This window comes from Lathamus discolor, chromosome 1 (genome assembly GCF_037157495.1).
Source record: "Lathamus discolor isolate bLatDis1 chromosome 1, bLatDis1.hap1, whole genome shotgun sequence".
NCBI classification, from domain to species: domain Eukaryota; kingdom Metazoa; phylum Chordata; class Aves; order Psittaciformes; family Psittacidae; genus Lathamus; species Lathamus discolor.
The window spans coordinates 138,176,347-138,202,672 of NC_088884.1; the positions used below are offsets into that span (position 1 = coordinate 138,176,347).

Below are 26,326 nucleotides of genomic sequence, written 5' to 3' on the forward strand. Positions count from 1 at the left end.
TATGTGTTTGTAGAGGCAGGTTTGGACAACACATGCCCATTCTGTTTGCCTTCCAGGCTGTTGAGAAGCCTGCATGCTCTGTCTGAAATAACATTTGTGGAACTCTTAATAACAGCACACTGCTCTGCTGCCATGGTCCAAGAGGTACATATTACATTACACAGAACTGCCTGGGGGCACGTATTTGGAGGATTATATTGAATCACAGTCATTGCTGTTATGTACTTCCTTGCTGTGCACTGCTTTACATTGGGCAATACAGATATCAATACAGAAATATATATAAAGATTAAGTGGCTTGTATGCAAAAGACTGTACTGGCTTGCAGAGCAACTCTTACCAAATGTAGCAGGAGCCTTGCAAATAGCAGCTTTATGCAACTGAACAAACGTTAAACAGAACTGAAACACAGGACCTCCAACATTTTTCAAACTGATTTTCAGGGATCACATAATTTCTATGCCGTTAAAAAGAAGCACATGCTTACCCTCGAGGTAAAAGACAGGGCTCTGAAAATATATTCTACTCTTTATTTAAATTGCTCATTCACCAAGTTCAAAACTCGAAAATACTTCTTCTCACTTTGCTGTTGTCATCCTTCCCAGTACAGTTATGAAAAGCCAAAGAAGCACCTGGACATGCACACCTTAAGATTTTCAAAGTATTCCCAGAAATTACTGCAAAACGGTCTGGAACCACCTGCTCCCGCGACAGAAGGGCTGAACTGATTCATGCTGTGGCCAGCAGGGTGTGCCTTTTGCTCGCAGTTGTGAGGAGCTCTCTCTAGTAGCAAAACCACAAAAACCCCAAGGCGGAGCTTAACACACAGCTGTGCTGCGTGTGGCTGCCGGTCAGCACCTCACCTTTGATCTCCTATGGAATACCTACATTGCTCACCAGCAAAATAGTAAATGTCCGTAGCCAGAATACTTATATACAGTAAGAGAAATAAAAACTTTGTGGTTCTATCTAATTAATAAAATAGATAATGCAATCAAAGACTTCATGTCACTCTGCTCAATTTTCTCTTTTGCCTTTTTGTATCTTCTCTGGGCTAGTAGAAAGTTTTAAGTGGGCTCTCATGAAATGTATATTGAAAGATGCTACACTATTAGACAATGAGGAAGCAACTATCCTGAAACACTGCTTGTTGGCTTTTTGGCTAACAATGAACAGCTGTTTGAGATGTAAGTAAGAATACAACAGTTATTATTTTTGATGGAGGTATTTAACACATGTACACTTATTTGCTTGACTTCTACTTAAACATTACTGTTGAAGCTCTAACTTTTCACATATTCTATTTGTGTTACTGTATCCTAAGGGACAACAGCATGTTAAATTGGAGCCTTAAGATACACTACATAAAGGTAGTGTAACTGTGGCAGCCAAAAGATATCTGAACCTTAAAATGTTAGGCAAGCACTGGCATTCTAGATAACAAAAAAAAAAAAAATTTTGGAGGGAAAGACTAGATGGGTATTTTCCAATGTTCTGGGTTCTGAATATTGCAAGGAGAGAAGCAAAACACTTCTTCCACAGTGAGTAAAGAATGTTGTTTGTGGTATCAAATGCATTGAAACGTAACTGGCTGTAAAGCAACACCTTACATCCAGCCTTCAAGTCCTGTAACACACTATATATGAAGGGATATAAATAATGGGAAAAGCCGCATAGCTATTAGTAGGATCAGTCTAAATTCTTATTTTCTGTGAGTGTGTAGTGCCATGTAAGCCTCAGAAAGTTCACTGGACCCCATCAAAAACTTTCAGCTTCTCAGAAAAGAAAAATTACTCATTGTGAACAAAGGCTTAGTGTCTTACCATTTTCTTCATGGCAATACTCCTGCCCTGCAATGCTGCATCTCCGAAAAACCATCTTATTTTCAGTGAGGGTTCCAGTCTTGTCAGAGAAGATATACTGAATCTGGCCAAGGTCTTCAGCAATATTCAGTGCTCGACACTGAATTGTTGAGTCTGTTTTCTCATGGTAAAAATCAATGTCATTCTGTATTAAATAAATTTGTCCCAATTTGACAATTTCAATCGAAACATAGAGAGAAATTGGGATCAAGACCTACCAAAACAAAACATGGGGATTAAATAAAACCTAACTCTTTGGTGAGTTACAAACATGAAGTAGCTCTACTGAAGCTGAAGAGTTACATCAAGGATATGAATGAGATCAGAATATGACCAACAAGCAGATCAAAGTTACCTGTAATAAGATGATCATTGTCCAGAACACATTGAATGCTGCTAATGTTGGAGGAATCAATTTCCCATCTGGCTCAGGGATGGTAAAAAAAGGTATTTCTGAATACCTACTTAACCAAATTCCATGACCTTGAAAACAAGAACAAGATAAAGTGAGTCAGCTGTATGTAAACTGTATTACAATTCAAGGTCATAGTGTTAGGTGTTATACTATGCAGTTCTTACTTTGCTTTTAAAATACCATTTTACTTCCTGACTTTTTCCTCAGCAGGAACCCCATTAAAATTAAGTAAGTATCAATGCACATCTGAATAAATACTTTACATGCATTTCTATCAACAGGACATCTATACAGCGTATCTCAGAACTGAAGGAATACTAACTATACTTGATAAACACTGGTTTTTTTCTGCAGAAAAACCTCTGACAATTAATTGTATTATCCTTGCCTGTCCAGGTTTTAGTTAACATGTGAACACGTCATCATTAAGTGTAGTCTAGTCTAAAGAAGTCTTTTTAGACATGTTTAAACACCTTTTTGATTTGTTATAAAAGTTAAGTCTGTTTAGATTCACTCATGCTCACTATTTAATCAATCCCTAGAATACAAAGTCGTTACAACTCAAGTCACACTAGGCCTCTCTCCACAACGCTGTACATGCATTTTATGCTACCTGAAAAATCCTAAGAGAAAGTAGGAGTTCTGCTGAGCAATTAGTGACAGAAAAGACAAATCAACCAGAGAAAAAAAGACATCAATTGGAGGAACAGCTTCCAGACTCCTAAATACACACCACACTCCAGATTAAACATGACAACATGAACTAAAACCTGACAGCATCCCCAGCTGCTAGAGAATAATGCTTGGATAAAGGCAGCTCCTGAGATGTGCTGTTAAAATGAATCAGCCCCAAAATAAACACCAAGCGTTAAAAGCTGTGAGAAGAAAACAGGAGTTTGCTGATTCTTACTTACCTATTGCACCAGTTAAACACATCAAAATTAGAAGCAGAACACACCAAAGGATATCAGTGTTCACTTTTCTTTCCAATTTACTGCGCTTGTAATGAGGACCACTGTTATTCAGCATGGCTTTGGTTTCATGACCTGTAACCACAACACAGGTTGAAATTTTCTAATAGCAGGTATCAGAACCACAAGTTCTTTGCATTTCTAAACATCTGAGAAATGAGACATTTCTATAAACCAGTATTTGAACAGAGACTGTAAATATGAACAAACTGCTCCTACAATATATGAATTCTGTCTGAAAAAAAAATGAAGCTAAAACGAAATCTGTCACATACACATTTAACATTTATACTGTCTATAATATTCCTTCCTATAGAAATTTTCTTGTTCTTGACATTTTTTATATTATTTATAATATTTTCTACAAAATCCTGCACCTGTATTATGACTATCTGGATACATCTTATTGATTAGTTGAAAAACCCTACCCTTTAATACAGAACACTGAAGAAGAACACTAGCTTCAGTTTTGGACCAGAAAAAAAAAAAACTAAGCGAGCCACTCATCTCCATCTCCATTTCAAAATCTGGGTTTACCACTGCAACTAACAGTTGAGGACACTCACATAGAACAGAGCTGCCCTTCCATGAATAATCAGATGTATCAGTTCTTTACATTGTTAAAACAGAAACAAACTTAATCCAGATATGCATTCTTAACATTTCTAGCTGCAGCTGCTTTTTGCTGGACTCAGGCTTTAACACTCTGAATTCCTATCTGTGCGATACTGTATCTTAGGGCACGTAACTCTATCTTGCCTGCAAGGCAGCCTGTGAAAGCCAGTGTGGTTCACTAACCTGCATATACCACTATGCCTACAACAGCTTCTGTGTTTCTTACTGTGCATCCTCGGAGCAGTAAGTTTTCCTTGCTGAGGCCCACTCGATCCTTGTTTGAATGCTCACTGAAAAAAAAAAGTACATTATTTCAGCTCTAGCAATCACCAGTCAGGCTTTGCCAAGCCATTAGGAAGCAGATTTCCCACAGAAGCTTCTAATCTCTGACAGCCATTCTGACACTTCCAATTGGACTTTTCAAAAGAATGGGACAACATGCATGCAGATCACACAATCCAGGCATGCAGGCACTGTATTAAAATTTTCTTGTGTTTACAAGCATAAGTAGGCAATACTATTGAAAAGAGCTCAAAACAAACACTGGAAGTCTGAAAGCCTAAGACTTCTACTTGTACTGTCAATATCAGAAAAAAAACAACAACATATAAAATTCCATTTTAAATGTACTGTGAGCGTCATTACTCCTGTGGCATACTTTCAGTAAAGGTAGGCCCACTCTTTGTCAAAGTGTTTCCTCAGAGACTAAGATTTATATGTAAGATTTATATGTATTTATTTTTCTTTTAATTTTTCTAATTTGTCAGTGCCCACATAGAAGAATATTGACATTATAAATCTTAAAACCTGAGAATAAGTCACCCCATGAAATAGTATCTTCTATTCCTACTGTCTACTGAAAATCATAAACTTATTGGAAGAAAAGACACGGATAGGCACATCAGTCAAAAGGAGCTCGATCAAGTCACTGATGGTTACACAAAACAAATCAGATTAAGAGAGAAAGCCATTCCTTCCGATTTCCATTTCTGAGCAATGCAGCCAGGCCATGGTCCAGATCAAATACTGTATATAACACATGTTATTAAGAGCAGACTTGAAACAGCTATTTCGAATATGGACTATACGATTCCAAAACAGCTTGAACTAAGATGTTGAAAGTATTCAATTCAAAATAAAAAGCACTAGTGGTCTTGCCCAGTTCACAATCTGCTGCTCAGAAAGCCCTTCTGGAGCTCTGTCTGTTGGGCCATATTCAGAAATGTAGTGGTGTAAGCTGACTTCTATGCATATTGTCATTAATTTTTGAAGCAAATATTACAAGCTCTCTGAAAATTAGTAAAAGCACCAAAGCAAATGACAATAGTTCAAGAGCCACAAGCCTACTTACACAAAGCCTCGGAAACGACCAAGGTCATTGTTAGGACTTTCACACTCTATTCTACTGGAGAATTTTTCTGGATCAATTTCAGAGACCTAAAGCCATAAAACCAAACAAACAGAGAACTCAGACAAAATGTGATGGAACTTAAAAACATTATAAATTCATATAAATTTAACAATTTAACAACTTAGCTTTGAAACTGTAAGTTGCAGGTGTTGTGGATGCTCTGCTTGCTACTCACCATAAATCAGACTTACACAGCACAGAAGGACTTACTACTAAATCTCTAACCCTGGAAAGTATCAGTTGAATTGCTGATATTTTGAGAACACTGGAGAGGAGAGAATGGGTGGAAGAACAAGGAAAAAGACAAAAAATAAAATAAAAATGCAAGAACATCTGAAATGCAGACATTTCCTATAGGGATTTTTTCATGATAAGGGAAAAAAAGAGACACTGTTTTCTCTGCAACCAGAAACTCTTCCAAACAGCCATTGCCATTGTTCCTGATACCATGACCAGGATGCTATCTGGGGTAATGCCTCTTACACAGCACTGCCAGCCTTACTCAGCCTGAGTTTATGAGGACATAGCCTCTAGCTGAAACTCAGTTGGCAGGACACTAGAAGTCTGTGAAGCTGACCATGGTTCTACATTCAGAAACCATGCAGTCCTGACAAGAAGACTCTACAATGACTTTTTTTGTTTGTTTTTATTTGAGGACAAAAATTAACAGTCTTGAACGGTAAAGGAATTGTCACTTTTTTTGGACAGTATGACTCTTCCTAGCATTTTGATGCACCTTTTTCTGGAAACAGAGAAAACAATCTTTCTTGAGTGAGACTGAAATCAGATCTCACAGCAGGAGCTGGTATGATATCAGGACCATCTCGCAGTGATGCAAGCCTGCAGAACCATTTGAATTTTGCCTTACATAATGATATGTATATACAGAAAAATCAAGCAGTCTTTTCTGCCTTACTGTTATTAAATCAAGAAAGAAAAAAATGTATGTTAGTGTAAGGGGATAAGAAAGAGCTTTGCTTACGGATATCACACCATGCCTTTGGCATTACCATAGTTGCTAAGTAGCAGGGGAGTCTTAATGCTCACAAAGTGGTATTTCTCACTTCCTCGTCACTGCTGACAGTTCAGAGGCAGTTCAGGTAATTTTACCTCCAGAGGACTAAACATTCTATTATTATGAGCAGCACAAAGGCTCCCTGCTGCTGTTTTGCATGATGTTTCAGCAACAGGACTCAGCACTGGGTGTGCTGAGGGTTGCACTAATGCCAGGATTCTTTGTTCATTTGATATCACCTTCTTTCTGCTAGTCTTCAGCATTTTGTCTGCTAGGTATAATACTAAGTGTTTTATGGAGGTAAATATACGTCTGCAACATGAAAAAACAGTGAAAAAGAGAAGATAGCATGTTCTTCTCTCTCCAGGTCTTTTTACAGCACAGAACCCCCTTCCAAGAAATTCCACCCATGACATGACATGCACCCATAAATTATTTCTTGACTCTACCTGAATAGTTATTTTTACTGGCTAGCATTACTTGAGATAGATCTTTCTTACTCTGGGTTAAGTGAACACAAACATTTGCTCCAGAACAACTCAAGCAACAAATTAGAACTGTTTTACTTAGTTATTTTGTTTTCAGATGGGGCTTGCTGAGCTATCAAGAATTTAGCAATCTAGAGGACTGGGTGGTTTGGGGTTTTTTTGGGTTGACTGTCTGTCATGTCAACTTTCTTATACCACTACAAATGCGCAACTAATCACCTGCTCTGAATATCCTCTCACCACCTGCCTCTGCTTTAGATTGGTTTCTCCATCAAGGCTTGCTGTTTCAATGTAGCAAATCCCATCCAGATCACTAGAATATAACAGCACCATGTCAGCAGGAATGATTTCATTACGTGAAAGCCGGATGAAGTCCCCAACATTGACATTCTTCCAGCACTCATCTATGTATTTCTTCTCCTTCCTGAAATACATACAGAAACAGTAATTTCTTCTACAAATGGATAAAGTGAAAGCTCAAATGCACTGTAACTAGAAAATTAATCTAACAGTTTACGCTTCGAAGTCAATAAAAAAATCCCCTCTGTTGAGGTAGTCTATTAGCTCAACGTGAATATAAATTACAAAGAATCAGCTCTGTGGTCCAAGCCTTGTTTTTCTGGAAATTACACTCCAGATACCCTCCCAGAATTATTTTAGCTCTATTTAAAATTCAGCCCACTTGTTTCCTGTGTTTTCATTATTCCAAGAGAGCAAACAGTGTTTTCAGGATTTCTCTCTGGGTCACCACTTTTTCTTGCAATTATGGAACTAAAACCAGCAATTCTTTTTCCCTTCTGATAATGCCTTTCAAAAATGTCTGTCTCCCAAGATGATGAATGTCTACCAGTAAGCCAAGAATATCCAGCAATCACTTCACTGATGCTCTGAATATAAATACTTGTATTTACAGGCTTTTAAAATATCTTTACTATAAATTTTGAATGTAAGGTACCAAGACTCTATAATACTCAAGAAGTCAGCAAAAGCTCAGGCCTGTCAAGTGAGTTGAAATTCTTTATTAATTAGAAATATCCAGGCATGACATACATAAGTTTGAACTGTTCTCAATTTTCCATTTATAGCTGCTGTACTGTCCTCAGCTGAGATGAAGAATCTTCCTTTTATATAATCACAGCAGTTTATTGCAAACACAGTCAGGTTTAGAGTGGCGAATAGGATGCAAGGTAACAAGCAACAAGGAATGATTCATGAGCTAGCTGGAGGAACACAGTAGTAGGCTACTGCAACACGGGTGATGAAACACACCTACAGTTGCTGTTACAAACATTACACAGGTCTGGATGCAGTACATGTTTGTACAAGCTATTACTGCCCACAGTGACTGCCTGGCTTTTCTGCCTTGCACAGTCTAACCCTAGAGCTACGTTTAAAAAAAGGAGCACGTATTCTCCACACTCCTTATGTCACAGTTACTCAGATTGGGATATAGTCCGAGCTGTGCTAGGGCTGTCTTGCATCTTGTGTTTCCTTCCCTGGATCTCATTCTAAGCTGTCCAAGAAGCACATTCCCACTGGGGTATTGGGAAGTGCATCTACCTTCTACAGTGTAGACATGAGCAAAGACGCTTCACGACATGACTGTTGTGTATTGACTGGCACATACCTACTAGCTTTAATCAAAGTGCTTCTGATAAATACTGAAACAGACACTTCTAATGACAAAAAACAAAAAAAACCAAAAAACAACAGAAAAATATTTCCTGTATGAAGCTTTGCAGCCACATCTTTCAGACCTGCATTATCTGACAGTACCCTTTTGGAAATGCTTGCCTACAAACAGAAGGCACAAAGCCTGCACAATTCATCAGTGTACTGATGACAGTTTCTCCAGTAAAGAAAAGGTGGAGGTGGTTATGTTACTTAACAGTTAAGTGCAAACAAATCAAAACCAGGAAGCAACAAAAGCTGACATAAAATGAAAGTGATATAAGGCACATCTGTTTTCTCCTTAAGATGCACATTCACTAGTTTTCAACACAGAAAATGGCACAATGGAAAGCATGTAAAACTTAAAGCTACAGCCACACCTATCACAAGATGGGATGGACTAAAAAAAAAACACCACAAAAAAACACTTTAGGAATTAACTTAGTTAACTTTTCATACCAGTACATGGTATATACAAGTATTTTCTCCTGAAAATAAAGAAACAGATTGAGGGGGTAAAACAAAGAAACAAACAAAAAACCAACAAAAAGACGTGAATGAAAAAATTCTAAAGTAAATTAAAAAAACCTAACTAATAGAGGTAAACAGGAATAGGGAAGTAAGAGTTGCTGAAATAGGATGCCACTCTCAAATACTGAAGATACAACTTAAGCTTTGATAGCTGCAAAGGGGCTCTATTTGGGAGACATAGCGAGCTGCAAACTAGTGATTTTTAAGAACTACTCCTCAGGTACTGAAAACTACATCAGTGCAACTATCAGCATAACTGTTTGTGTAGGCCAATTTACCCTGCTATGAAGGCCCAGCGAGTCCAACTAGGGCACAACACCAACTGGAGCAGAATTCCTTGGCCACCCAAAACCAGCACCCTTTTACCTCACCTTCCAAACAGGATGGAAAGGATTTGAGAACCAGGAGGGTGGTGGGAGAAAATTATTTCCACAGCCAGTTTTTATCTAGAAGAGTTAGAAAAAGGATGGAAACGGAAAGGTAAACGAGGCAAAATAACCTCGTAAGAGAAGAAAGCAATGGCATCACTGTATTATATACATGTAGCAAGATAAAAATACCGGGGAGAAATGTTGTCAATTTCTGCCACTGATTTCTACAGGAATTTTTCAAAATGAACTGGAGTTTGCAAAACCACAGAAATAATTTGGAAATTAAAGATTTAGTGACAAAGCAACCCTTAGATTTATCCTTGAAGTAATTATACACTGGAGATTTAAAAAAAAAAAAAAAAAAAGAGAGAGAAAAGCATTGGTACTCTCACTTCCCCATATTTTTTTCTAACTAACAGGTATTTATTGAAAAATTATGAAAACTTATTTTTCTGTCCTGCCAGTCTTGAGATAAGCCCTCAGGAGACAGCAAATATTTCTCTTTAAAATTACTACCTATTTAATAAATGCAGTATTGAAATTATATGATGCTTCTTGTTAATTGATGCACCTGCACCTACATGCAAGGCTTGGAATGAAACAGAAATATGTTTGAGAGGTCTGCAGGAGAGGGAATAAGAAAATAAAAATGTATCAGACAGCAAAGTTATCTGCCCTACTGCTGATGCAGCAGATGGATTATGCACATATTCTTTATTCACTTCAGCACAAAGTCTGACAAAAAATTTAACGGTCTGTAGTAGTAGGTCAGTGGAGGAATAAATGGATTCTTCCATCATAACCACTGCACCACGGTTCCACTGAAACAACAAACTACTGAAAAACTACTACAAAGTGCCTTCATACTTTGTGATTCATGGCTATTTTAATAAGATCCAACCACTCTAACTTGCTCAAAATGTACAAGGACTGATAACTGTTTAACATCCTAGCAACAATTAAAACCTAAATTAAATTGCACATTAGCACGTCTTATTATTTATTGATATGTTCTATTACTCCACAAGGGAGAGATTAGCAGGAAAAAAAACCCAAACATTTTAAACAACCCTTGTTTTATCACATTTTCAAGACAGAAATAAGCTTTCCTGGAAAAATCAGCTCACAGAAACTAGCATCTAGTCGCTCAGATTTATGAAGGCATTGAAACTGGCACATTTTGTCAGGGATAAGAGACCACAGTGCAACAAGTTTCTAGGTTGCCCAGGGGGGTTGTGGAGTCTCCTATGCTGGAGATATTCAAGGCCCACCTGGACAAGTTCCTGTGTGATGTACTGTAGGTTACCCTGCTCTTGCAGGGGGGTTGGACTAGATGATCTTTTGAGGTCCCTTCCAACCCTTGGGATTCTGTGATTCTGTGATTATGAACACTACTTTGTAAAAAAGCAAGCTTCACAAGAGTTCAAGTTCAGGATGACTGGTCTAATAATAATGCATATTATCTCCAGATACCAACAGGTAGCCTTCCAGCTTTCAAGCATGACAACTACTGCTTAGTTAAATTTTGAGACAGCAAGAAAAGCCATTATGTTGGGCACATCTCAGCAGCCATGTAGGTTATTAATATCTAAGTAAAATTACACAGACAGCATGCACAATGCATACAACCTCTCCAGATGAACAAATGCACAGTAAAAAAACCCTGGAAATTGTATTCAACATTAGCTACTTCATCATGTTTACAATTGATATGACTATGCTCGATTTAACACACGCACTGAAAGAGTCATTACAATTTCTAAGGGATTCTTGCTAAACAAGTTAAGAAACTCTGAATCCTAATGTGAGATTAATGGAAGTCCAAGATAAATCAGCTCACATGTAGTGGCTGATCATTTTTGTACTAGTAAGATTTAATCACCCTGAACCACGCCTCCAAACTTATTTTTAAAACCAGATTATACTATATATAAAATAAATCATGATAAAGAAATTAAAGAATTAAAAAAATATTATAAAACCTAAACACTTATAGGCACAAGAAGGAATTTTTACAAATGACTAACTTGGCCACTGATTATTACACATTTCTGGTAATGGGGAACGAATCCAGCCAGAAGAGAAGATCAGAAATTAATTCTGCTCGTTGACATTGTTGTGTGATTGCAAGTAACACAAAGGTTTCAGGGACATGGATATCGAATGCTTCAGCATTCCGGCAATGAATTCTTTCAGGGTACATGGCTATTTATAGCAGAAATAATCCAGTTTCTCCCTTAAGTCTTCTCTGCAGACATGAAAAAGAAAGAAAATGTTTATCTTCCCTAACAGTCTAATTACTTGTTTCAACAGGTTGAATAGAACAATTCTGAGAAAACTGCTATGGTTGCAGAACAAAAAGCTGTTTGTTCTTCCTTTGATGATATAAAACGATATTCCAGACTTTTTCCATGGTTATAAGCTAGCTCTTAAAATACTAGTAGAGTATGGCAAATGCCAGAAAGCTGCAAATTCCATCTTCTCAGTAATATCACAATACATTAACAGTAATTATGTAGCACCAGATTGCAAACCTGCTGCATGGGCCAGTTAAGGCCATGTCTACACTACAGGGTTTAGGGTTTGGCATAACCAGCTAGCACATTAAGATTTTAGAAAAGTTTCTTTTCAGTGTAGTGCTTTCACTAGGAAAACGTGTGTCTTTACTGAAAAGAGGAAGCTTTAAATGTGGTTTGGCACTACAGGAACTACTGTCTGCTATTGCTTGGACCTTACTGAAGTTGTTAGTGTCTAACTGCTAATCAATCCTCTCCTACAGGTGAGGCTACAACAACACAAGATAAGTGGTGTTTTTCAAAACAGCTGTTTCCCTACACGACCACAGAGCATGCGAGAAAGAAAAAGGGTCCACTATACTTCGTTTTTTTATTTTACAGGCTTTGAATGAGTCTCAGAATATCTTCTTATGAAAGATATAGAAGAAAAACAATGATGTGGGCAGCACTGATGCGCACTAAAATAAGTTTTTTGCCAGTTAATTTTGAATATGACCAGTTTGTGTTCCTGTCTTTTTATTTCCATGATGCTTACAGTGATTATAGAGGAATTAAAAATACACCTTTCAAAACAAATGCTATATACAACAATGCAATACAACATGGTCAAACTACCATGGTTAATATAGTACAAACTCATGCATGAACACCTGCCTCAACCAAAGAATTTTTTCCAGCAAATTTTATACTAACTTGATATCCATTTAGCAAAACTGTTGATAAAGACTCAACTAGACTAGTCCCTGAGCAACCTGATCTAATTAGACCTGCTCCGAGCAGGGGGTTGGACTAGGTGACCTCCAGAGACCCTTTCCTACTAAAATTATTTTATGATTCTATGAATATCCAGAAATTAAACCAAAAGATTTATCAACAACTTTTCCACATACACTTTTATCAAATAATAGTAACGAACCAGAAAGACCGTTGCCTCTTACCTGCTATATACTTTGGTTAGTAAGTTGTTTATCTGTTTATCCATTTTGTACTTGGAGTAATCTTCCAGACCATCTTTCACTGCAATAATTGTCAGAACTGCTACCAGAGGTAGCATCGTAATTTCTTTTTGGAAGGCTTCCACCAGAGGAACCCAATTTAGGACAACTAGAAATAGGAAATATAAATTGGCAACTCTGAAACAAGAAGAAAATATAGGAGTTAGCTGTGCTAGCAGACAGTTGTCCTTATTTTCCAACTCCATGCTATATAGACACTTAAGTTAGCAGGGCTTTATCTTTTCTTCAGCCCAAGGGTAATTTAAGAACTCAGTATCCCAAACTTAGTTTCCACTCTCCGGTCAATAGTTTCCTTAGCTGCACAGTTGCTTAATATGCACGATCAAAAGATGCAGAAAACAAGATTTTTTATGTATTTTCAAACCTGTGCTCCAGGCATGTGCCTTCTAGTGATACTCTGGTGAACTTGCACTCTCCCAGATTTCCAGGTCTTCTAATTTTATCATCTCCAGGGGGAGATTACATGTTTTTAAAAGGAAGCCACCCTACAACCTCTCTGTATGACTTCACAGATCAGCAGTCCTCCAAGCAGAAGGAGGGTGAAAATGGCAACAGAGAAAGACATGAGGAAGGGGAGAAATACATTTGCAGGAAATGGGCTGAAAATTCTATTGCAGATTGCTGTGTGGCAGTGCTCCAAGAGTAAGGAACATTCCAATAACCCGAAGAACAAAATTAGCAGAAATTACGTAAGCTATGGAGAAAAGGATTAGCCCAACACTGATGACACTCAAGAGACTTGGCCAAATAACACAAATCTCTTCAGGAGTGACAGGCAGGTCAGGAGGAAAAATAATTTTTTAATACCTGTCTATAAAGCAACACATTTAAATAAAAGGATTCCACTTCAGAAGAATTACCACAATGAAAAGGAGTTCATTACCTGTGAAATTGTTCAAACAAATTCCGTGGTAAAAAATTCAATAATGTATACTTAGTAGTCCGTATTTTGTTGCTCATGTACAGTTTTGATACTTTTTCATACTCTTCCTTAAAATGTCCCAAACAGGGTATTACTATCCTATGTTTGCCAATGGCTTTTGATGATTGATGGCACTTGTTACTTGAATTGCTGGGTCTGCTACCTTCTCTGCCCTCTGTAGATATCAGTCGTTGCCAACGGTATCGGGCCCAGCGGATGGGATCTGCCATTGTGCCTGGAATGCTTTACAATCCAAGGAATGTCCTCTATCTAGAAATATGTTAGAAGACAGCAAGTTACATGAGAATTCTGTAAAGGCTTTTCTACTAAAAAGGCACAGTTACAGCTTTGAACAAGACTAGGAAAAAAATCATTTACATAAAAATCCCCAAACAGATAATTAATAGGTTATGTGAGGTCAGGAATCCCTGCTTCAAAGGTTGAATTTATCTGAATTTCATCCATCCTTTCAGGATCTTAGAGTTTGATTACTCTGTTTAAAATGCACAGTATTTTTGTAATAGCACCTCCTGCAAGCAGCCCACCCACCAGTTTCTGGTGCTGCAGTATGGTGAAGGAAGCAGATAAGCTGTTAATTCTGCAGAGAACAGCATTTTTGAAGGAATCCTTATCTCAAACACAGCAATCCTTGCTGATGGTTAACAAACTTTATTAAACTCGAGAGTCAACGACACAACAATAGGCATATGAATACAGTTTTAGGCATGAAGCAAGGAGTTGCCAGTGAAAGGCACTAAGCAGTATTAACAAAAACCCTCTCTTTACTGAATTGGAAACAGTTTTGAGGATTTTTACCAGCTAAGAGAGGATGAATAAACTTCATGCCAATGCTTCTCCTCCTTCACCTTACTAAGCTCCAGCAATCTATCCAGGAATTTGTTTTCCTAAAAGCTAAAATTCATAGGCAGAGGTGATGCTCACTTTATCAAACCACCCAATGCAGTCAGAAACGGACAAGGACTTTTACACACACAAACTATGTTTTAACAGAAGGTCAAAATTTCTGGGTTTTATAATTTACAAGTTTTTACAAACAACAGTTACTGCATTTTTTATACTAATTCTTCCATAGAACTGCTCATCTTATATTTGTTTAAAACTATAACTTGTGTGAGGCCTGAATCATCAGTACAGCTACTTGTGACTGCAGATTACTTTCCTTCCATCTGGGATCTTACTATCTGCATACATTATAGCAAAACTTTTCACTATAATGTTCTTCCTAAATTCCCCCACACAAGCTGCCTCTAACACTTGCTGGGTCTTTCTAAACAAAACCTCTTTTCTACAGATTACCTTAGCAAAGACTATCTGATTAGTCAAACTGCTCCTGATTTTGGCTTCAATCACATCAGGCTTCTGTCCACATGTATCTTGGAAGTGACAAATGCCACTCTGCTACTCAAATTCCACCAAAATGTTGCTTTAAAAAGTATTTTTTCAAACTATCAAATTCACATGAACATATCTTCTCTTACATGCAAAATCCTTGATTTTTCCTTTCTTCTATTACAATTGCAGAAATCTTGAAACATAGGAACAATGTCCTCAGCAAGTCCTTTAGCAGTGAGCTAGTATTAACATATCTACATCAACCCACTCTGTCCTTAAAAGAAGATTCTGCAAACTTCCTGAAAAGCCTGGACCACTGTGTCCAGTTCTCAGACCAGTTCTGAGAACAGCTTCCTGAAAAGCCTGGACCCTTTTGCTTAGAAAGCTTTCCCTTAATGTCCAACTGGTTTCTTCCTCTGACCAAATTAAGATGGCACATTTTTGTCCTATCATCATTAGATATGGATAGTTACTGCCTGCTACAATCTTAATGTCTTCGAAGACTGTCACCACAAGAAACTCTTGTTCTTTTTTAGAAACCAAGATCTGCATGTGAAGCAAGAAGAGGAACAAGGAAAGAAAAACAAACCTCTTCTATATAGCACCTCCTCTAAGCATCCCCCAGCGGTTCCCACATGAATTACTGTTTTCCCAAGGCTCTTCTGTAGTGCTTCCCCAGGTGATATAAGACACCAGTTTGAGAAAAAGAGACTTCCCTTTATTCTCAGTGTTAAACCTTGTGATCCCAGTAACCATCAGACTACCAAAGGCAAGCAAATGCTGCACAGAAAGGCAGCTAAGTCTGGGACTTCTCAGAGAAACAAGGAGGAGGTTGTGAAGATTTTCCAAAATATAAGGCATTCTCTTTATTTTCACAGAATGTGGCATCTTTATGTCTTTGTCCCCTCTAATCGTACTGCCTGGGGTACAGCACCAAAAGGGACTGCCCTCTGGATAGAGGCTACTATCCCATTTTAATCAGGGTCAGTCTTTCCTCCAGCGATGTAAACTCTGACCTTGGCAAGCAGCTATTTCACAACAGTGAGCTACTTTTAAGGTATTGCTACCATATAGTAGCAATCTGACATGTGAATATTGATCTGTATACATGTGAATGAGATGCTTCAATCCTTTCATGCTGAGTCTGAGAACAAGTCTAAAGCTTGGAAGGTAGCCAGGTCTTAAAAAATGTTTAGGAACTGCAGAATGTGCTGCTAGTGGAGTTCATACTTGGCTCTTCAATACACCTAGAGCTCCTAAAAACCAACCCATCTACACGAGTCAGGACTGAAACAAAGAACAAAGACCTTAATATTAAGATACTAAACATTAGTATTAAATATTAAACAGCATTTGAAAAGCTGACTGGCTGAAAAGAACTTTCTTCTTTGCAATAACAAATTTTAGCAGTTGAGCTGTGAAAAAAAACCCACCCCACCCACCTAAATTTCTAGGTTTTCGATAACATCCCTAAGATTTAACCACTTTTAGGAAACAACACTTCTTAACTGTCTCTATACTGGTGACAAATCAGTAACTTCACAAACAGATCTTATGCAATAAGAAGCCTTTTTAAAGAACAGTTTGCTTTAATTAACAATATGCTGGATTAACAGGGAGATTTTTAACAAGATTTCTTGTTTGTTCTGTTAAATTTATCCCCTTCCAGCTTCCATCTTTAGCATGAATCGTACAGGGTGTGACAATTAGCCACACTTTTGCTTAAAACAATAATTCTTTGCCCAAGTGCAGTAAATCGACATATCTCTACATGCTATTACGATGTGCAATATCCTGTGGAAAACTTAAATGAGTAAACACCCCAAAATATTTCTAGATGCCGTGAACTATGTACCTGAGAGGTTTGACTTGTAGAGAAAATCATGTTGGTTTTCATAAGACCAAACAAACATCTGATACTGGTGACTTCTGTGATCAGAAGCAGCAGCAAGTAAGGAAACACTTTCTCAAAGCAAACTCCCAGGGCTAATGGGAATGCAAAGGCTTTAAATGGCAGATCCTGTTCACTCAGTGAAAATTATGTAGGCAAAATAACCTACTAAAGCTAAGCCAACTTTAAAAGCTTAAGAATTACATTATCAGTAACATGCAAATAAAGATGGGAAAAGAGTTGAGAACCAAGAAAAACAAAAATGAAAAGCTGACAAATCTCAAGACCTTCTAAATTCTAACTCTTTTTTGTTTCATAATCTATTACCTTTTGTAGCATTTGATACCTGGTGACCACTTTAGTGGAATATGGGGAGAGTACTGGCCAATTAACATGACAGCATGCTAAGACAAAATTCCTCACCACTGGAGCTGAAGATTGAAACTGCATAAGCAGTGTTGCTGAAGAGCATTCACCTCTCACTGCATATACATCCCTGACTCCTGACACAGCTTCAAAACCTCTGCCCCACCCTTCCTCACCCTCCTTCAGAGAATCACAGTTTAAAAAAGAACAGGAAACACTGGGCTCAGATGTGTGCACCGAGTATTTCTGCCATTAGCCCCAGCATTTTATTTTAACAACTTTTAAGAAAACTCTGAAGAAGACTGTACGGACAAGATATAACCAACATAAAACCACTGCAACTGCACTGTACCAAAAATGCTTTATGCGAAGCAACAAATGATCTGCTGTGGTCAAAACAGTGAATCAGGCAATTAACCAGCATCCTGGGAAGAAAATATGTGGATCTCATACTCTGCCACAACGCCCTCTGACTCACCTGGGATTTGACTGAACTACCATTTAAAAAAGTTTTTGTTTTAATCATTTGCACTTCCATTTTAAAATAGAATTTTATGAGTTTGCAAACTTCAAAAACCTTTTTTTGGTTTGGGTTTTTTTTTTTCACCTTTTGAGAATTTTTCTTGTTCCTCTTAAACTTGGATCATAAAGTAATGAGCACCTTTTCTTTGGTTAGCTAGAAGGAGGCAGAAAGGTGATTCATCAACTTCATGCTAGATATCGTAAAGCATGAAGTTGCCAAAGATCAAAGAAACGCTGGTTTAAGCATTTTTTCTATGAAAGCCCTTCTCCTAAAACATTATTTGACCCTCTTCAATGTCATTTTTCATAGTAAATTCTTGAGTTCTCCAGCTTACATGAATTCAAAGTAATAAAAAATTGCAGATGTTTCTTTAAACACTGGAAAATACCCACAAGATGAATTACTTTGAAGCAGTATTTTAAAGGTTTATCTGAAAAAAAACCCCAACCAAACACCAAAGAAAAACAATTAAAAACTTTAACAAGATCCCAAGAATAATGTTCGTGTATGTGAATATAGGAACCCTAAATGATTACATGCTAAGTCTTGAGAATAGCATGACACAAGCTAGGCTGTTCTCATTTTGCATTACACACTCAAGCGAATACTAGTTCATCTTGTTGGATGGTAATAGCTGATACAGAGATAATCCAGACATTTTACATGGGAAAATGCAAGGTCTTGTAGCAACCTCACTAATATCACGTGATCATGATGAAATGTGGAAGGGAATTATCTGACACCGGACATACTTGCTTTCTCTTCACCTCAGTTCCCTCATGTACTCCAATTCTTTCAACCTCTTATAAAGCACTTTAAGATACAGAAAACTGCAAGGACTGGATATGGTTAATGTGCAATAGCTGGTTGTCAAATCTTTGTAAAAGCAAGGCACAGAAGTGTCATTTTTACCACAGGACAGCTCAACACTTTACACTATCCATGTTTGAACATCCTGTATCACAATAAAAAAAAAAACCTTTAATAACTCTCTGCTAGTGGCAATGCCAAGAAAACTCTCAGGTTAAATAGTCCATATACTGAATGAAGGCTGTTTCATCATAAAGACCAGTATAAGCATTTTCTTCTATGTACATTTCCTGTTAAAAAGTCATCTTCTTTTCCCATCACTTGCCTTTCATTGGCTCTTGTAAACTTTGTCAGCTCCCAATTCCATGAAGTGCCACCTTCACATCTGCATGCAAGCCTTTGCTCCTAGCTTTCCTGCAAGGAGATGTAGCAGACTTAAAATTCCTTAGTTCCAATTATATTATTCAGTAGCTTTTGGTACTCGTCAGTAGCCTTCAGTAGTCTTTCTTGAGACTGACTGTAAAACAGATGTGTAGATAATTTAGCCAATGTTTATACTGCTCTGTAACTCCATCTTATGTTGTGGTCATTTGCTCATGTCATGTGAAATGCCCTGCCATTTACCCTAGCTTCTCTTGACCACTTCCTCCCTTCTGACAGCATCCTTCTCTTTTCCTGTGACCTCAAAATAGTTAGTCCTCATACTTCTTTCAGAAATTTCTCTGTTAAATACACTTGGTAAATTATATATTTCACAAGAATGTTCCTCAGACCATTGGCACATGTACGGTGCATGTTTCTACCATGCTCCTGCTCAGGAGCAGTCTTTGGACACAATGTGCAAGAGACCTCCTGTGTCATCTGGGCTGTTGCCAGTAGAAAGTTATAACTCAATTCTTGGCAAACAGAAATGCAACCAATAAATTTGCATTATCTTACCTGAAAAAATGTCTAGAGCACCTAAAAGTGAAGCAATTCAAAAAATGCATCTCTCCAGCAATACCCCTTTTCTTAGCTCTCTTCCTGAATATTTCAGGATATTCTGCAGGTCTGAGGTTCTGGGGTGACCAGGGAAGATAAAAAATGCTAACCCAGATGGAGGTGACTCTACACCAAGCTATTAAAGAGCAGGCTATCCCTGATCCAGACAAAGTCACATTTAAACCTCTTGGCAAGCGTTACTGCACAGGCTTACTAACACTTGCATTGCTACATTACAACTGGAGTACATTGTCAGAACTATCCAGACTAAATGTTAAGAACACCTCTTAATCATTTTTGAAAACTCAGAAGCTATTAGACAATGAAGTAGCTTAAGGGAGCCATGGCCTAAAGATTAATTAACACTCTGAAGAACGAATACTTCTTGTTTCCTAAGGTTTGCTACTTTCTCTGTAACATGCAATTTCACAAGTTTGGAACATGTCTTTGCAAATCAATATGAAATCTGCAGAGACACCCTAATATGCTAAATAGATCTGGGTAAGAGACTTGTGCTGTCAATTTATGGGACAAACAGCCAAAAACCTGCAGGAATCACAACTTTGATTCTAAAAAAAAAATATGTGGTTATTTGCAACCATATATTATGAGTTATGTTCACAAAGGGAATGTTAAGGACTCTTGGATTTAAAGTGGAAGGCAGATGTTACTATGAAAAGTGAAATACTATGGCAGTGTTTTCCCATGCACTCCTACCTACAAAGTCTGACTTGGCATGGACGAGGCTGAAAACCTGAAAGCCTTGAAATGCTTTATTCTTCGAAATTTCTTTTGTTGTTTTGTTGGTTGTGAGTACATTAAGGCAGCCACTGGCAGCTCTTCACAACTAAAAAACAATCAGCAGGCTGCATTTAAACCCACGAAGTGTCAAGGTCCTAACACAAGGTCAATCCCAAGTTAATTTAATAATAAACCATACATGCAGTAGTATTGGTTAATGTGCTACAGTGTGGGAGCAGTATATAAAACTACTAAATCTTCTCCACCTTGGGTAAAGCTATTTTGAATGTCAATCAAGTCTTGTACCTACAGGCACAACTGAACCATACGCTATCAAATTTTAGGTTTAAAACTCACATGAATCATGTATTTCTGCTACAGATAACCGGTTTAAAAATAAAAGTGAAGACTGATGGAGAGGTATGATTTGTGCAAATATTTTATATCCTCTTCTCTGTTCATTTATGCCCCATTCTCATGGGCCACAGTGGTCTTGCAAAACTGTAAGCTAAAACCTTCCAGGCTGTCTTACACTTTTATGACCATCTTTTCTCACAAGTTTAGCTTACGGTCATGCAGCATTTAATCACTGTAGAGGCTCTGATAAGCGTGGAATTCACATTAATTTCACAGTAAGACTAAGGTGTGGCCCATGTTAAAAAATTTATACTGGTGTTCATATGATGCAACAGGATGTGATTGTTTTTGTAGTCAAGTGTAAGCTCCCTAAGCTACAGTAAGCAGTTTTAAAGGAAATGGATCCATACTGGCAGTATTACTGGGTTTTAACTACGGTGATTTCTTTAAAGGGCCAGAACTTTGTTGTGTAGACAAGATCTAGGTTAGTCATTGAAATTTACACTGAAAGTTCCTGTTACAGAAAGAAACTGTACTTGAGTTCCTACAATACTATTCTTCTGGTTTTCTAAGGCACCTACATTATCAGCTAGCTCTTCAAGGGTTCCAGAAACTCCCAAGGCATCCAGAGAGGCTTCTAGGCTTAATGCTCCAGGGTTCTTCAAAGGCTCTGGGAAATGAGGTTGTATGTATGGTGACAGAAAAAACACAACTTCGATCATAAAAAAAAAACCAACCCTCCACAGCTTATTTTAAATGAATATACTAGATTTGATTTTATCTTAAAGACTTTCTGGTTTTATCAGACTTCTCTGACAACACTGGAAGCCAGAAATGTGGATGCTACACATGTGGGCATGAGCTACTTAATATCTAGATAAGTAACAGCAGTTAAGCCACGAAACTACAAATTCCCACGAAGGTCTTCCAAGTACTCTGCAGAATTAGATGGCTCACATCAAGGCCTGTAATTGGGCAGCTTCACTGTTTCGTAGCAAAACAGATTTTACCTTCCTTAAGCATACTGCAATCATACCTACCAAAAGTGTATCTTAAATATGAACAATTTACATACATTCTTCTGATTTTTAAGAAGCTGAAACAACAGCTACAACAGATGTGAGATACCTGCATATTTCAAAGGGATGGTAATGGTGCAGCACCTTGATTGTCAATGCTGCTGTGCTGATCCAGTGTATTTCTATTCTAACTTCAGCAACAACTGCTGTCCATAAGCACAGCTCCTACTTTCTACCAGTAAAGCAACTTCCTCACAGGCAGTCCAGCTGCAAATGACAGTGTTGTTTTAGAACATAAGCTGTGCATAACGTTTTCCTTTGGCACTTCAAGATTTTCAGCAGGAGATCCCTTCTTCAGAGGCAGTTCTGATGGTGAGACTCAAACTATGCAGGTGTCTAGTCTTCATTTCAGCCTCATAAATTCCTCTGTGACACTTCTATTTATTTTTAGTATTGCTGTTTCTGTCCTTGCCCTTCTCAATCATCTTCATGCTCCCTATCTTTTTAGTTCTCTTCCTGTATTGTTTATTATACTCAGATCTAAAATTATGCTCAGATTTTGCAGACTTCACTTATTTCTTAACACTGATTTCAACTCCTGTCCAACATGTGAACTGTGCATTGCCTCTATACTTAAATATATAAATGTATTTTCATTTTATTAATGTGACAGCAGAAACTATACTGGTATTTATATCCATTTTAAACAGCGTATCAGCATATATTGATGGCTTCTGGCTTTATATGGACAAGACAGGGCTTTTGTGGTTTCTGTAATGTCTCTTATTAAATTAGGTGTGATACAGGTGGTCATCAGCCACAACACTGTTCAACAGGATTCAAGACAGCAGTGAACGTAATTTTCCAACACTGCAGTGAATTTTGGACAGAACTGACTCTTCTATAACCTCAGGAACACAATCAAACATTTGTCATGGAAAAATAAAACTTGTGTACTGCTTAGGGATATTTTGACAGGAATAACTCATGAATCCACTTTAAGCACTAGAAAGTTTCTGCACTACTATAGAACGTGCCTCTGAGAGGATATTTCAGGCCTGAGAGAAGTATCCTACAGCAAATCATGGCTCAACTACAAATTTAACCTTGAAAATTGCAATTATTATAAATGAAGTCAAAATACAGAGAGGCCTAGGGAGGAGAAAAAGAAGGGAAAAAAAAAAAAAAGCAGGGGTTAAGAATGCTCAAATTCTGACCCTAATAACCTGAAAACTGTTTGAGACACTAAAGAAGCAGTGCTGATAGTAGCTGAACTGAATTAAAACCTAACACTGAAAGGAATTGCTCTTGCATCTCCTACCTCCTGCTCCTGGCTTTGTTCCATCCTTCATAATTTATCTGGTACTTACTGAACTTGGTCCAACTCAGTGATCTGCAAGATGTTTTACTAACTCAAAAGACAATAACACTGTTTGATTTCCTGATTCAGTTTGCAGCCATGAAAGTACTCATGTTGGCACAGGATAGTGGGACAGGAATATCAGACTGGAGTGAGTGTCTCCCAGTACTTATGTAGAACACTCAGTCCTGATTTTGGTATAGTTTTAGTTAGAAATATGTATCAGCTATTGCTATTGCTTTTGAAATCCAGATCACCCACAGTAGTGGTGGTTAACAAACGAATGCAATCCTTGTCCGTCAGTCCTAGCTTTTGCTCCTGTGAACAGTCACTGCCCACAGTAAATATTCAGTCTAAAATAATGTCTTTAGACCAGCTTTTGGGCCATGCAAAGCAGTTAAGACAATTAAATTCTGCTCTGACCTTGGGGAAAGCATTTAATGCCTCTCTGCCTGTCTTAGTTTCAGCTGGGATAGAGTTAATTTTCTTCCTAGTGCTGTGTTTTGGATTTAGGATGAGAATAATGTTGATAACAAGACTGATGTTTTATTTGTAGCTAAAATGCTTATCCCGATCACGGACTTTTCAGTCTGTCATGCTCTGTCAAGTGAGGAAGGGCACAAGAAGCCAGGAGGAAGCAGAGACAGGACACCTGACCCAAACTAGCCAAAGGGGTATTCCATACCACAGCATGTCATGCCCAGTGTATAAACTGGGGAGAACTACCTGGAAGGCCAGATCATTGCTTACGTCGGGCTGGGTATCAGTCAGTGGGTGGTGAGCAATTGTATTGTGCATCACTTGTTTTTCTTGGGTTTTACTCGTCTCTCTCCTTTTCATTACAATTATTATTTTTATATTTTACTTTATTTTAATTAACTTTTTGTATCTCAGTCCACATGTATTACCTTTTTCCAATTCTCCTCCCCATAACAGTGGGGGAAGTGAATAAATAGTTGCCTGGTACTTCATTGCTGGATGGGGTTAAACCATACCACTGCTGCAATCCATCACTTTGAAAACAGGAATAATGACAATTTTGTTATCTCTTAATGCTGATATGATGATAAGTATGTTTTATGAATAAGAGGTTTCTCAATACTATGGTCATTGGCAAGACATGAATACCCTATTACTTTAGTATGAAAATATTAGTAATTTTGATATTAAAACTACATTTTACTTCAGCAGCTGTATTTCTGAAAGAAAAATAATTTCCTTTTAGGAACTTTGTTTTTTCGTTCCCATCCTTGCAAAAATTTTTTCATCACTAAGCCCAGTAACAGTTATTGTGGCCTAATCACATAACTGACCATGTGCACCACGCACTCCTTCAAACTTTCTTGAAGCTTCAGGCATTTCCCTGTGACTTAGATGGCCATAAGTCTACTTCCTTGACATAAATCTGTAAATATGTAAAATCTTACACTCTTTCCCTCAATCACTGCCATGAACTATTAAAACAAAGGCTTTTGTTGCTGGACTCAAGGTCTTACCTTTTCTTTCTGATCTACTTCCAGAGCAGCTTAGTCGATGAGATTAACATACACGGGGGAGGGGGGAGTAGGGGAAGCGGCATTTAAAAGCATAACAGCATAAATCACCTTCTGCCACTGCGCACCACGGTCACGGTACCACCGAGCTTCAGCCGCCGAAGGGACGGACGCGAAGCCGCCCCCGGGTTTTGCTGGGGGCGTTTCGGCCTTCACAGCCCTTGCCCGGCTCAGCCCCCTGATGCCTTTGAAACGCCACCCACGGTGAGCAAGAGAGGGCCTCCCTCCACGTCCGGAGGTGAGAACGGGCAGGTCCCAGGGACGCCCTTGCTCTCGGCGCCTCGGACCACCCGCTCCACAAACCCCTTAGGCCGAGAGGCGGCACCTGCCCGGCAGCACTAATCCGGCCGTAGCGCCTCGGCTCCGTCCTGGGGGCTCCGGGCTGCCCGTGGAGTCGCGGCCGGCTGCGACGCCCGCAGGCCGGCGGCGGCGGCGACGACGTTCCCATCAGCCGCAGGCAGCCCTGCTTTCCTGCGGGCTCGTTTGCCCCCACGGCCGTACGGCAACGCGGGTGGCTCCGCCACAGCCTCCTCGCGAGTGCGCTCCTCCGCGCCCTGTGCTTCCACATGTCCCGCCCGTGAGGTCTCGGCCCAGCAGCCTGGTACTGGTGTCCTCCCGCCCCACCAGCCGCGCACCCGGCCCAGCAGCCAACCTGCCTACCTGACCCCCACCCGGCCCGGCGGGCTTACCGGCAGCACTATGCACATCCCAGAGCAATGGCCGCGTCCCGCACCGCTCCCGTCCGCTCTCCGCTGCCGCGCCGCCCCGCCCCGCCGGTGCTGCCCGGCCCCCCGCGCTGCGCCGCGCCTCTCCACCGCCCCGGCCCGCCTCCGCCTTCCTTCTCGCGTCCCCGGTACTGCTCTGAGCCTTACCTCGGCTTGTGCTTGCCGGCATTTTGCCGCTCTGGCCGGCGCTCCCGCTAGGGTCTTTCTCTGCTGGGGAGCGGCTGAGGCGGGACCCGCCGCGCCGGAGTGCGCGGAAGACCCTTCCAGTAGCCCGCGGCTCCGCGTGAAGAAGAGGAAGCTTTCGTAGCTGCTGTAAGGGCCAAGCCTTTGGTTGGCAGTTCGGGAGGGGAGGTCAGGTACTGCCACGGAAGCCCCTTCGCCGAGCCGGGGGCAAACACGGCTGGCTGCGGGCAGGCAGCGTGCCCTGATGGCCCGGCGTCAGCAGTTTTACTGCTGCCAGGCTCAGGAACTGAGTTTTCAGCGCGAAAAATGAGCAGAGCTGTTTTTACAGTCTCTGTCGACCGCAGCACTTGCCCATCGAAAGGATAGTTATTGTGTAAAGGCTTTTTGTGTGTTTTCTTTTCCTTGAGGCCTCAGCAGATGGAGGCTGTGGCAGGAGTGCGGCTATGACAGAACCTGACACTCTTGACAGCTTGTCAGGGAAATTGATGTTCTTGATATTCTGCCAGGACAGTCTGGCACTGAAGGCAGCTCGGCCTGTCTAAACATCAAGTTTTCTAGCCACTGGGCTAATCAAGGTTAGCAAACAGTCTCTTTATTTTCTAGGAACTAAGCCTCAGGCTTAGAGAAACTGCCCAAATTATCTTAAATCACTGCCACAGT

General features: G+C 39.3%; 1 protein-coding gene across 9 annotated transcripts in view; it reads right to left on the bottom strand.

Annotated features, from left to right (window-relative positions):
* Nucleotides 1-25,654, bottom strand: part of ATP10D (ATPase phospholipid transporting 10D (putative)) — a 56,681-nt gene extending 31,027 nt beyond the window's left edge. For 4 of the 9 annotated variants that reach the window (XM_065697774.1, XM_065697741.1, XM_065697784.1 and 1 more), the window contains exons 1-10: nt 25,448-25,525; nt 19,073-19,161; nt 13,766-14,074; nt 12,805-12,999; nt 6,997-7,201; nt 5,215-5,300; nt 4,047-4,153; nt 3,192-3,323; nt 2,218-2,345; nt 1,824-2,076 (exon numbers count right to left, since the gene is read on the bottom strand). In XM_065697774.1, coding sequence (XP_065553846.1) covers nt 1,824-2,076; nt 2,218-2,345; nt 3,192-3,323; nt 4,047-4,153; nt 5,215-5,300; nt 6,997-7,201; nt 12,805-12,999; nt 13,766-14,034 — 1,375 coding nt within the window. In that variant the 5' untranslated portion in view covers nt 14,035-14,074; nt 19,073-19,161; nt 25,448-25,525. Of the gene's footprint in view, nt 1-1,823; nt 2,077-2,217; nt 2,346-3,191; nt 3,324-4,046; nt 4,154-5,214; nt 5,301-6,996; nt 7,202-12,804; nt 13,000-13,765; nt 14,075-19,072; nt 19,162-25,447; nt 25,526-25,630 lie in introns of those variants that run through there. The other 5 variants (XM_065697750.1, XM_065697767.1, XM_065697764.1 and 2 more) reach the window with 5 other exon arrangements.
* Between the last annotated feature and the right edge of the window lie 672 nt (nt 25,655-26,326).